The sequence below is a fragment of the Megachile rotundata genome, chromosome 1, assembly GCF_050947335.1.
Source record: "Megachile rotundata isolate GNS110a chromosome 1, iyMegRotu1, whole genome shotgun sequence".
Lineage (NCBI taxonomy): Eukaryota > Metazoa > Arthropoda > Insecta > Hymenoptera > Megachilidae > Megachile > Megachile rotundata.
The window spans coordinates 5,841,234-5,854,360 of NC_134983.1; the positions used below are offsets into that span (position 1 = coordinate 5,841,234).

A 13,127-nucleotide genomic window follows, 5' to 3' on the forward strand; every position below is an offset into this window, starting at 1 on the left:
TTTTAATTAAAAGAATTTGTTTGTTTCTTTTCTTATACCTGAAGAAATAATGGAACAGTAAAAAATATGGACACCTTGTATATATCGTACCTTCTTCAAAACTTTACACTATAGAAAGACATTAATTATGCGCTCTAACGTATGATCGTGTATGGTTAATGAGACTTCATTTTATTTGGGTTAGAAATTGTATTTTTGCATATTCATAAGAAAAAGCCATTAGTTACTAATTTGTTTTACACTTTCTTATTTCTGCGAACTAATAAATTCGTGCGAAATTTTAGATATGAATAACTGATGACTTATTGAAAAAAAGTAAATGAAAGCAACGAAAAATGATTACGTAAATTCATTACAAGTTTATAAGCTTTCAAATTGTTAGAACTGTAGAAATTTGAACATTTTCAATGTATTAAATTTTCAAAACCATAATTTTTTAAATTTAAAAATTTGCAAATTTTTAATTGTACAAAATTTTAATTATATTCTTGCTTACAGTAATGTAACAAAAGACAACTGTATTTATCACAGCGTTAAAAATAATTTTTTATTTTTGCTGTAGGTCACAAATTCTAACAGGGGTCATATGTGAGAAATAATTTATTTTCAAATAAAAATCAAATTTAAAACAAAGAAATAAAAATAATATTGATCATAATAAGATTTCACGAGATTGACGAATTAATTGTTTAGATTTATTATAATACAATTTAAAAATATATTTATCGAGCGGTGTTAAACAGGTTCTGTATTGTGTCGCATGGTAGCGTTAGTGTAGGGTTATTGATTAAGTTTTCCTATCAAGAATGAATAAAAGAATGTCAGCAGCAGTGTCTTCTAAAACTCCGTTTGTAAATACCTAAGTATTGTTTAAAAGTGATTTAATTACTAGTGTGAAATTGTGATAGTAATGAATATGTGTTTAATGTACGTGAAACATATATATCAGTTACGCGGCTAAAGAGGGTTTTGCAAAAATGTGTTCTAACGTCTTATCAAACCGTTAATCAAAGTCATAAGTACCTATTTGGGGTGAGTAACAGTTTCCATAATATTAGAATATTAGTATAGAATTTGTTAATATTAGAAAAATTTTAGAGAGAAAAGATATTAAAAAATATTTAACTTAAAAGAAATTTCTAATTTTTATTCATCTTAGTATCTGTTTTAAATTGTTAAATAAAGGTGATTGTAAACAACAGTATTGTACTGTTGTTCATAATTTTAAATTGTGTTATTAATAAATTAATTATGATAAAATTTAAACATATAATGAGTGAATAGAACTAAATTATATAAATACATAGTGAAATTGGGGACAGTTTATTCAGTAAAAGTATTTTTTGTGTATGATTGAAATGAAAATAGATTTAATTCGTGCTTCTGAATTAAAAGGACAATAATACAAGTTATATACAGTTAATAGTCAATATTATATAATATAATCATACAGATATTTGTAAAAACGAGAAATAGAACAAAATAATAAAAATTAGTTTGTTAATATTTTTCTGTAATTTTGTATGAAATTAATTTTCTTATTAACTGTAACATAAAAGTAAATATTCATTAAATATTTACAAATTTTTTAAATACTGGTATGTTGTATAATTAAAACAGTATGTATTCTTTAATGTATTATTTTTAATCTTATATACAAGAAATAATAAAATTTCATTCATATAACACTGTAAGTTACATTGATTAATATAAAACATTAGATAAATCAGTAAATAGTGTGTTGAATCTCCGATTAATAAAAAACAGTTAAAGTAAATATCAGATATAATAATTCAATAAAATTTGTATGAACACTTATAAATGGAATGATATAATAGATGTTATATAATAGCATACTGACTAAGTAGGTAAATGAAAAATAATCGTTAATAAATAGGTATAGCAAATATGAATACAAACAGTGCATGGTGTTTTATAATGCACTTATTACTTATATTCTAATATTTCATACATATGCATATTGTAAAAAAATTCAACTGGATCAGGTTCTAATAATAAGTTTACACATAAGTTGTTTATAATGAACTTGATAATAAATTGTATTAGAATTCATTTAACTATATTTAGTAAATATTAATTGTACATGTGAAAGTTTAATAATAGTATGTAATGCACTTTTTTGTAAATACAATTACCCAAGAAAGAATTTTTAAATATTTCAATCATATCTTATAGTAAAGCTGTTTTACCGACCATTGGTAATTAAAAATTATGCCCAATAAATTTTTTACTGCCCATTGTTCCGACGGTATTAATGTTACAAACTTATGAACAAAGTCCAAAACAATAAATATGTAGATATTGAATATAATACTTTGTTGATTCATGAATTATATTACTGAGTAAAATTTATGAAAACAGAAATATAATCATACATGCTGCTATAGTACTGTTATATAAAAAATGAGAGTCACATTATTTCTCATACTAAAGGATTTCTTAAACTGTTTCATTGAATTAAATTAATTACAATTTAAATCAGATAAACACAAAGTTTATAAGAAGTCAATTTGTTAGGGTTTGGTCGAGCCCTGATTATTGCACTTCGTGCCGTCTAAAGTCTATTGGAGTCGAAGGACCACCCAATGTTTTTACGGATTGAGGCCGTGTAGAAACATTCACAGAATTGTATTAAAAATATAGTTTTTAATAAAAACGTGAGTGTGTGTGTGTGTGTAAACGGAGGTTATGTGTGTGTGTGTTCCAGTGTGTCGAATATTTATAAGTACTAAACTAGTTGTGTTCTATATTCAATGAACTCTGTATTATTCTGTATCTATGCTGTTTTAACTCTGAACTGTTAGTTATCTATACTGTTAGCTATCTGTCTAATTTGTCATCTTCTAGCTTCGTTAACACCTCTGTCCTCCCTTCCATTGCGCCCTTAGCGTGGTACTTTTCTGGAAGGGGAACAGAAGTTCCTACGGGGGAGGACGGCATTCCGGGGAAAATCCGGGATTTTCCAAAATCCTATGACGTCAGTCCCGGTCTGCGGGACCCGTTACTTCTAAGGGCCAGATCGCCCTTTGACCTTCTAAGCTGTGAGATTTATGACATGACCTGTGTCACTGAAGCCAAAAACTCTAAAGACTAGTGCAGCAATAAACAGATCTGCTAAAAACTACAAATTGTCACGTACCATCGTAGTGCTGGCACGTAGATGGTACGGATACTAAATTATGGGGTTCAAAAGTGACAGTTCTCTCGTCATGTCGTAAACCTCATTTGTATGAAACTTTAACACAATTAAAAATACATGACCGAATAAATGATGTATGAAGAATGGACATAGATTAAAATGATACAGATATATATTACGATGAATAAAACATGATTTTTTTTGTGGAATAAAAACGAAATGTCAAAGGTAAATAATTCCAATCAATATTAAAATTTCATATTACAGACACGCAAAAATGTATTACTGTTGATTATTTTGTATCTAAGATGATACTCTGAGAGAAACTACAGGAGAAAGTAGAAAGTATAGACACATTAGCACACATGTAAAGTAATATTTGTAAAAATATTACAGTATATTTGCAGTAGGTCAATATTTTTTAATATTAGTATAATGAATTGGATATTATCAAAATGAATAGTTTGTTAGTCCATTGATAGTTACAGTTGTATATATGTAATATTTTGGTGTGTACTTCATAATTACAACTTTACCCTGTTTTTCTTGCTTATTTATTATCTTACTTACTAGCTATCTTATTTGCTATTTAAGCAAATAGCCTTCACTTCTTTGTCTATCATAATTTACTTTTAAAACAACAGACAGTATTTCTACTTCAATTATTTATTCTTTTACTATTTTACTATTTTATTCTTCTATCACTTTATTACTTCTACATTTTACTATGTTATTATGCTATTTTAATATTTCACTCTAAAATAAGTAAAATTAAAATTAACTCAGATTTAAACTATAAGGGATAGGAATTAGGCATTGTATGCCAATACATTAAAACACTAGCGATTTCCCACGCGGTACCACGTGATCGGAAATTTAATGTTGGTAATCGTGGAATTTTTCATAATCTTTATCTCATTTATTCAGTAATTTGTAATATAACTGTTGCATACTCTGTGTGCACGTACGTGTTTAGAAAATAAAATAGAAATTTTTGGGAATATAATCAAAATATTAATGTTTTAAATTCAATTTTGTAATGCTACATTAAACTTCGAAATAAAATAAATCGTCTAAAAATTTAATGAAGTTTAATTAGTTCTCTAATTATTAGATGTCTTTTGCTAACTGTTACATATTGATATAACATATTTAATTTAATAAAAAATTTTAGTCCATTTTTGTTACTACAGCATTCTTAGTTCCCCTAAAAGCTGGAGTTTAAATTATACACAAAACTGTTCTAACTATTCCGATCAGAGTATTGCCTAATTAACTATTTCAAACTAGCTCAGAAAGTAGTTCGTTCATTAACAGGAAATGCTAAAACTTGCAGTGTTATTTTATTCATTCCTGTTTCATTCTTATCTACCTTTTCCACGAAAACATAGAAAAGGAAACGAAAGACAACTTGTAATTCCAACTGTGTCAGTTTTATTACTTAATAATTGCCTTCTATATTTAAACTACTAGTACCAGTTTATTCTTTTCCTAAATTATTTTTCAAACTGGGTGTTTTTTGTATTATAATGACTGGGGTCTAACATGAGCTTAATTAAGACAATATTTATGTATACTACGATTTTAATTTCGATATATAAACATTGGTACAAAGCATATCTGGCGACCTTGGTTATGTATTAACATTCTTGATTTTGTAAACAAGTGATATAGATCGGATTTGACCATTCACGCGAGAGTACAATTCAGAAATGTCAAATTTAGATTTTCAGGTTTAGAAATTATCAAGTTATAAATTTTTAAACATAGAAATATCAGAATTTAAAATATTTTTTAATTCAAAATGTTGCATGAAACATCACTTTTGTAAAATTTGTATCTTCAAAACTTTAAACTTCTATATCTTCAAATTTTCATATTTCCATATTCTTAAATTTTCAAATTCTCATATCTTTCAATTTCCAAAATTTCACATCTCCACGTTTCTACATTTCAAAATTCACAAATGTTTATACTTTCAAATCTAATATACGAAATCTCTAAACCTCTGAATTCTTAAATCTAAGAACTTCTAAATTTCCAAATACGAGATTGCTAATTTAGAAATTGTTAAATCAGAACGTACAATGGTAAATGTAGTACTCGTTGCGCTCTGCTTCGCTTAAATTTCATGCATCCTTTCATCTTCCTTAACAAAATTACCGATATACCGTCAGATATCAATAAGGCATCAATAAGATACCGATAATCGATAGCCACAGTCCCTACAAGAGCCTGCTCTCAAGAGCAAACGGTATAGCACAACTTGCTCGATAGATTCGTAGATAGATATCTCGAGAAATTCAAAAGCAAATTATATTCGAAACTGATTTATAGCCACCGGTGTGATAACAGATCGATAAAACCGGTATACATATATAGTCCCGTCGAATCGTCCAGGTCGAGAATACAACGCATTGTGTTTTTTGCAGGACGTAGAGAAGGGTGAGCTTCATTCGAACGTAGGCCTCGCATCGTCGATCTGTTCACGGCCGACGTCTTCGTCGCGGACGACGACGTCGGCCGAGAGCAAGGTCGAGCTCGAGGACAAAGTAAGGAACAGCAGCAGGTCGAATGCAGTTAAGAACGCTACGGTAGAAGTGGAAATCGGCCCGAACAATGAACCGATAGGTAAGTAAGTAAGTAAGTACAGTACGAGCGGTAGACGATTGAACGGGAGACGCGACATGGTTGGACGAGCGTTGTCTTGAGTGCAGGAGCGGGGACGCCGGAGACGAGGACGACGGCGACGACAACATCGAAGACGAGAACGCGGACGGGAAGAGGAACGGAAACGAGCGAAACCAGCCGGTGGAAGGCAGTCGGCCGCTTGCTTTGCCGTCTAACGCTCATCATGCTTCTGCTAGCGTGCTCCGCTGCCTGTTTGGCTTTCCTCGCCATATACGCAGGCCCGATATTCCTCGTGGAATTGCTTGTGGTTGTTCTCGTCGCGTATTTAGTGTCCGGAGGACGATTCCGATGGTTCTACGTAGCCGCTAGAACAGCACCTAGGGACATTGTGTGAGTACCAATTCTCTTCGATACAACCCGAACATCCTAGCTGCATGTACATATAAGAGCCGTACACGCTTTCGACTGGCGAGCCATTCTAATCCTGGAACCGTTGAACGGAAACCGGGTCAATCTTCCTGTAACTCTTATTCTTGGCTATTCTTTGCCGGAGCATACTTTTCTTCTCCTTCGTCGTCCTTTATTTTTTAGTCTTCGATTACCGGTTACCGTATGTACGCTCGTTGTGACTAATTATAACGCTTCGAGCACGTGAAACTATTTCAGAAGGAAATTGTGCGTTTGGCGGATGGACGCACGACAGGAATTTCAAACTACCGGTTCTGCCGGACTGGTCAAAACAATCGATATGTTAGGTCATCGTATGAATAACGTGGTGCTCTTAGTCATTTTACTTTTCCTTGCATGATTCGAGATTTTGACATTTTTGTGACGTATGTGGCGTTCCGTTCTTTCTAACCGGTATAATTTTTTATTCGATGAACCAAGTGAAAAGATCATATTTTTCTGTATTGTTTAAAAGCTTGCTGCCAAGTAAAAAACTTGGGAATTATATTTAAAGTGTTCCAGTATTTATTAGCTCTCCATGAACGCGTCACGGTTCGGTTATTAGAAATAAAAGTTGAAACGCATATTTCTCGGAATAACTTTCTTTTGTCTGACGGGATAAAAATAACTAAATTATTGAATCGATCTGAAATGTGTTTCATGTTTACAAATTGTATTTGAGTTTTAAGTTTTGTTTAATTTTGACATGAGTGCCTAGTTGTAATTCGTTGATAGCCGTGCTTAGATTAAAAAGCATTTGATATTTTCTATGAGATAAGACTGTAAACAGATATTTATCTTGTTACGCCTGTCCGAAAATGCCATATCAAATTTTATATTTTTTAAATAGATATAACTAGAAAGTATTTCAAGATGTTTCCTTCATTTATTATACAAACAAAAAAATAAAGTTAGCTGGCTTACTAGAATCTTTGAATTAAAAATTTTATTTTATTTGATAGAATAATTAAAGCTAAAGCAGAGAGTAGTAGCTTTGTACTTTGATTTAAACTGACCCTAAATAGAAGTATAATTAGTTTTTAATCAAACATTAAGTGAAACATTTAGTTTATTTTCCCGAAAATGCATTGGCATAATTAGGTAGGAACCAAAATGAGTCTAGTTCCTCTCATGGTATCTTGTCTTACTGGAAATAAATATTTGGGCCAGTATAGTGTAATTAAAGCATATAAAAGTATTATTATAAAGCGATGTTGAAATGATTAGTACATGACATTTACGATTACATTATTGATCATACATATTTCAATTATACCCCATTTGTCGGTCAGTTTTTATTTGCTATTTTTTGTCAAATAATTGTTACTGTTTTCTATCAAAGCACTGATAAGTAGTATGTATAATTTATTATGATTTTAGTGTAAAATATTTACAATATTGTATAATTATTCTACGATTTTAAATTATCTATGTTTTGCATGAATCAGTATTTATTTTAATAGGCATACTTGTAATGTAATAAACGTAGTACTTTACATGTTTAACGGCAACAGTGAATCATAATAATCGATATTGATCATGTATAATTATTACACATTGTTAAAATAGAAAATTGATGAAAAGACAGCTTCATTATCTCACAATTTCTACATTTTAAATATTTTTTTTGTACATTTCGAGTTAGATTTTTTTAAACGATGAATTTATGGATTACTGTAATATCGCTGATTGAAAATAGCAATAATTGTTGATTTCATGATGTAACCTCTGTGATTAATCGATTTTAGAACATTAACTAATTTTTAATGTGCCCATTATTTCAATTAAATTGGTAATCGTGTAACTGTTTCTCATAAATATGAATACTTATACTTCATAATGAGAATAGCGTATCTGATGCACGAGATGCGAATGAAATTCAAAAAGAAGATAAACTGCGACTTTCTAGAGGTATCAGTATACGCTATAAAACACGTTTGAAAGGAAGGAAATCCTTGTGAATTATAGATGACCCGGTTTCCGACTGACAAACAGCACGTGATATTAACATTTCCTTCCCTGGAAACTAATATTATTCTTATAAAATAATTATTTAATTTTCATTTATATGATGTGAAAAAGGAATCTCTTTTCACGGTACAGTAAATAAAGAAATGAATAATATTTCCATTTATGATGGGTTTATTTACGAATAATTGTGTTTTTCAAGTCTGGAAAATTAATATTCAATAATAATTGTTTATCAATGAAACGTCAGAAAATATTGGAACATGGTTTCCCGCTATTATTCAATTACATTGGCAATTCGTGCATTTGCAACATTTATTACATTTACATCAAATGTAAATTTGGAAGCTTATGTACAAATTTATAATTTTATCTCTTAGAAAATTTGTAATTTCTACAATTTGAATTTTGTGGCAGTCCTTTTTGGTTTTTGAGACATATTATATTGAAGTACTATAAAAATATTTGTTTTGAACTTATTATCTACACACCATAATACTATGTGTAATATTTACATACATTACTATAATATACCCCACTTAATTTCTAGTCTATTCTATCTAAGATGAAAATAAGATTAAAATTGTGATCTGAGTTTAGACCGTATTCAATTGAAGAGTAAGATTAAAAAAAATAAAGTTTAAAAGCAATATGTCTTTATTTATCTAATATTTATTGAGAAGATACATTTCTGACATAACTGTCAATATACCTCACAATTACCATTTAGTTTCATTACGGATTTCGAAATAAGTACACACAGTTTACAAATTCGCATATCTCAAGAATCAAAAGAAGCCGCCGTAAAATTGAAAACGCGTGTCACTTACAAATATACCTTTTACAACATAACTCAAAAGAAAAATGATCTATGTTATGTAAGTTATGTCAACCTTAGCTAACTATTATTTCAGTCCTGTATTAATATGTAAACGTTGAAAAACGTAAACTCTCCATTGATTTATCTGCATAAATATATTTAAAACCTTCTTTAAATGTTTGTTACAGAATGTGTATAATGAATAATGGAGTTGCTATGACGTTTAATTTGTTATGTTTACTATATTTGTTATAACTTACATCACTTATAGGATAAGTAGATTTGTTTGAAAAAAGTGTTAAAAGGAATTCAATAGAAGCCTAATATTATATCTAAAAATGGAACTCATATTGAGATGCTACACTCATATTATTAAAAATGGACCTTCATATTAAGATGCTATACTCATATTATTACAATAATAAAGTATACAAGACAGTTGCATATTCATTAAATCACCCTTCGAACACGTAGAAGCATTTTTATAATATTTGACAACCCCAGTTATGAGCCAAATGTTGAACCTAACCATCTTCAACTACCTATATCTCCCATAGTCTTTAATGCTAATCTTTACATCTCGTTAACGTAATGAAGGAGCACTACACATTGGTATGTAACTCGTTAGTGTTCATTATATCGTCCAATTCGAAACATAGTTCATTCGAAGTTTATTCAGGGTACATAAGGAGCACGTGTAAATAGCACTTAGCATGATTCTACGCCTTAGCATGATTCTTCACTTGAAGTTTAAAGTCGAACTTTTTTTTTACTATATTTCAAACATAAAAAGTGCCAAAGCAATTATAAGTCGCATTTCAACTTCTTGAAGTGATATAGAAGTTAAACATGTTAGAATTTCATTACTAATAACTTAGAGTGGAACGATAACGGAATTCCGACCAGAAGGAAGATTCTACGTGAAAAATTAAGAAAAATATTTGGAACGACGTATTGTATTTTGTGCAACGTTTGTTTTTAAGGAACCAATTTGGAAGATTCGTCATACGCATTTGTGATCTCTTGCTGTTTTGACAAAAACTATGAGGAAGAAATTCATAATTCTATGCATATCTGACGAACTTCCAGCTTATTTTCTCGAAAACGAGGTGTTACGTACAACAAATTCGTAATAAATTTTTTATTTACTTTTTTCCGTATGCACTTTTATTTTAAGTTGTCAGTAATGAAATCTTAAATCATTTCTTAACGGTACGATTGGGTTTCGATCCAAGATCTCTTTGAAACTTTATTTTCTTGACGAGTATTATACGATGCAACAATAATAAAAATTTAAAAGAGAATGTTTTTTTTTTATTTACAGATCTATACTGATCCAGAGATTTAAGAATCATGGTATAGTACATATATAGTACATAAATCATACTACGTATAGGTACATTTACAAATATACGTATATGTATATTTTGTAAACACCATATACAAATATTATAACGAAAAAGTAACTAAAGGTACCCATTTTATAGATATGTATAATTAAATTAAAACTTTCACGAGTTCTACACTTTCTCTTTTTCCCTAGCATCTTACATTTTGGTCCGTAAATGGCGGAGTGTTTTACAAGGTTACATTACTGATTTGGTCATTTATTTCACACATCACATTATTAACAATAATTGTTTGTTTATGAGCATTAGTGATATCAAACATACTGTTGAAATCGATATCTGATCAAAAATCGGATTTTAATTTGTTTGTTGAAATTAGCAATGTCATTTAATATTTCAAAAACAAATATATCGTATACATACGATCGTTATCTACCAGACTTTGGTCCAGAACGAATATGTATATGTTTATTTTGATTTTTAGAATGCAAGTAATCCGTTATATATTTTTTCTAAATTGTTCATGTTACATTTATGAGATGAGTTAAAAACACGTGGTATATCATGTTTTATGTGTACTTAAGTCCAGTGTAGACTTTCTTTGTTTAGAATGTAAATAGGAAATATAAATTTGAAATTGTTGAGTTTCCAAATCTCCAGATATCTCCAGATAAATTTCTAAATCTCCAGATATAAAAATTTCGAATTTCTTAATACCCACAAATTTCAAATCGTTCAATCTGAAATTTCCAAGTTTTTTAAATCCCAAATTTATAAATTTAAAAATTTCAGAATACCCGGTATTAAATTTTTAAATTTTCACACTTCTAAATACTCAACATTCTTAAACCTCTAACTTTTCAAAGCTTTAATCTCTCAGACTTTCCTTTTTTCAGAAATTCAGATTTTTAATTGATAAATAGTTTATATATGACAGTTTAAGTAATATTGATTAATGCATAATTATACAAAGTAGCTTGAAACATCTAAAATTGAGATTTTAGATTAGGATGTTGAAAAAAGACGATTAAAATTTTAAAATAGATACATAAAGTGTTTAACGTCGATATTACGCATACGTGACATCAGGAGTTAAAATGTAGAAAATTTTAAATTCTAATAGCAATGCTATCATTATTTTTGTATAACTTTTCCATGCTCACAAACTTTTCAATGTTCACAACTTTTAATGATGCGTCATTGAATACAGCGGGGCAATTTTTAATTCTATCTTTCTCTCTTATTTTTTCCATAATTTGTAGCAGCCTCTAAAAAATATTAGAAAATTTTTCTGGGATATGCTGTTATGGAATTTTGAAATCTCTTTTGAATTTAAGAATTTGGAAAATTGGGAATTTGATGAGAAGTTAAGAATTTAAGAATTTGGGGATTCGAGCAATTAGAGATTTCAGAAGTTAGGAATTTGAGAATTTATGGATTTCAGCAATTAAGGATTGGAGAAGTGAAGAATTTGAGAATTTGGGAATTTGAGCAATTAGGGATTTGAGAAGTTAAAAATTATAAAATTTGGAGACTTGAAAAGTGAAGAATTTGAGAATTTGGGAATTTAAGCAATTATGGATTTGAGAATTTGGTAATTTGAAAATTTGGAGAATAGAAAATATGAAAATTTCGAAATTAAGTGAATTGCAAATTTCAAGATTCAGGTTTCTGAAATTTAGCGATTTTGTGATAAGAATCAATAAGATGCTTTCAAAATTCCCTAGTATAAACTCGTTTGTCACCAATATTATAGAGATTAGACACCAAAATTTAGTACTTACAATACACATATATTGTGAATATTGTCAACATTTACTAAGGATATATTTATTTGACATTTATAATTCATTAACCATTCATCTAAATGTTTCTTTGTATCATAAATACTATGTAGGATACAAATGACTAATTCAGCATAGTATTGCAATAATACAACTATTTATATTTATTCGATGCTTTCTATATATTTATTAACCATTCATCTAAATGTTTCTTTTTATTATAAATACTACATGGGACCCAAATGACTAATTCATCATCTAATCTAATTCATAGCATTGTACTAATACAACCTCAAATATGTAAATAAGTATTACCTCAAATCAATTATTTCATTTATGTTAATAAATGTAGATTTATTATCACATCGAGATTAATTATTAAAACTGAAAAAGTCCAATTAATTAATTAATTTCCACTTTGTGCAGACGTGATTAGTAAAAACTACGACTAAGTATGTACATTTTAATAAAATACAACTAATCTTTATATAATGAAACGTTGTCGACAATGAAGATTATAATCTTACATCGGGATATCATGAGGTTTCTATTATTACGTAAGACTCATATTATTTACCAGCACCTGTGATAAGATTGATCGTACTTCTGTTACTTGAATCGCTTTCTGCGGTTTCTGGTTGAAAATATACGTCATGTTTTCAACATTTTAGTTAAATTTTTCAGATAGCAAGTGTTGGTATTAAATAATTATTTATGTGTATAAAACTGCGACAAATTTATATTTTAATAGTGATTTTTCTTATGTTTGATGTGGTAGTGTGTTAACTTACAAATTTAGGAAGTAGGAGAGTTGAGTATTTAATAATTTAGTGATTTGGGATTTGGGGGATTTGAAAATTTAGAGATTTGAGTATTTAGGAAGATGGAGTAGGAAATTTGGGAATTCAAGAATTTTTAATTTTGAGAATTTTAAGAATTTTTAGAATTCTGAGAATTTCGAAATTTGA

At 29.1% G+C, this 13,127-nt stretch overlaps 1 protein-coding gene across 2 annotated transcripts in view; it reads left to right on the forward strand.

Moving 5' to 3' along the window:
- Positions 1 to 13,127, forward strand: part of Fatp1 (Fatty acid transport protein 1) — a 42,235-nt gene that overhangs the window by 12,514 nt on the left and 16,594 nt on the right. Inside the window, exons 1-3 of one of the 2 annotated variants that reach the window (XM_003700295.3) lie at positions 800 to 1,032; positions 5,593 to 5,799; positions 5,878 to 6,181. In XM_003700295.3, the coding sequence (XP_003700343.1) occupies positions 6,015 to 6,181 (167 nt within the window). In that variant the 5' untranslated portion in view covers positions 800 to 1,032; positions 5,593 to 5,799; positions 5,878 to 6,014. Of the gene's footprint in view, positions 1 to 799; positions 1,033 to 5,592; positions 5,800 to 5,877; positions 6,182 to 13,127 lie in introns of those variants that run through there. The other variant, XM_076538434.1, reaches the window with a different exon arrangement.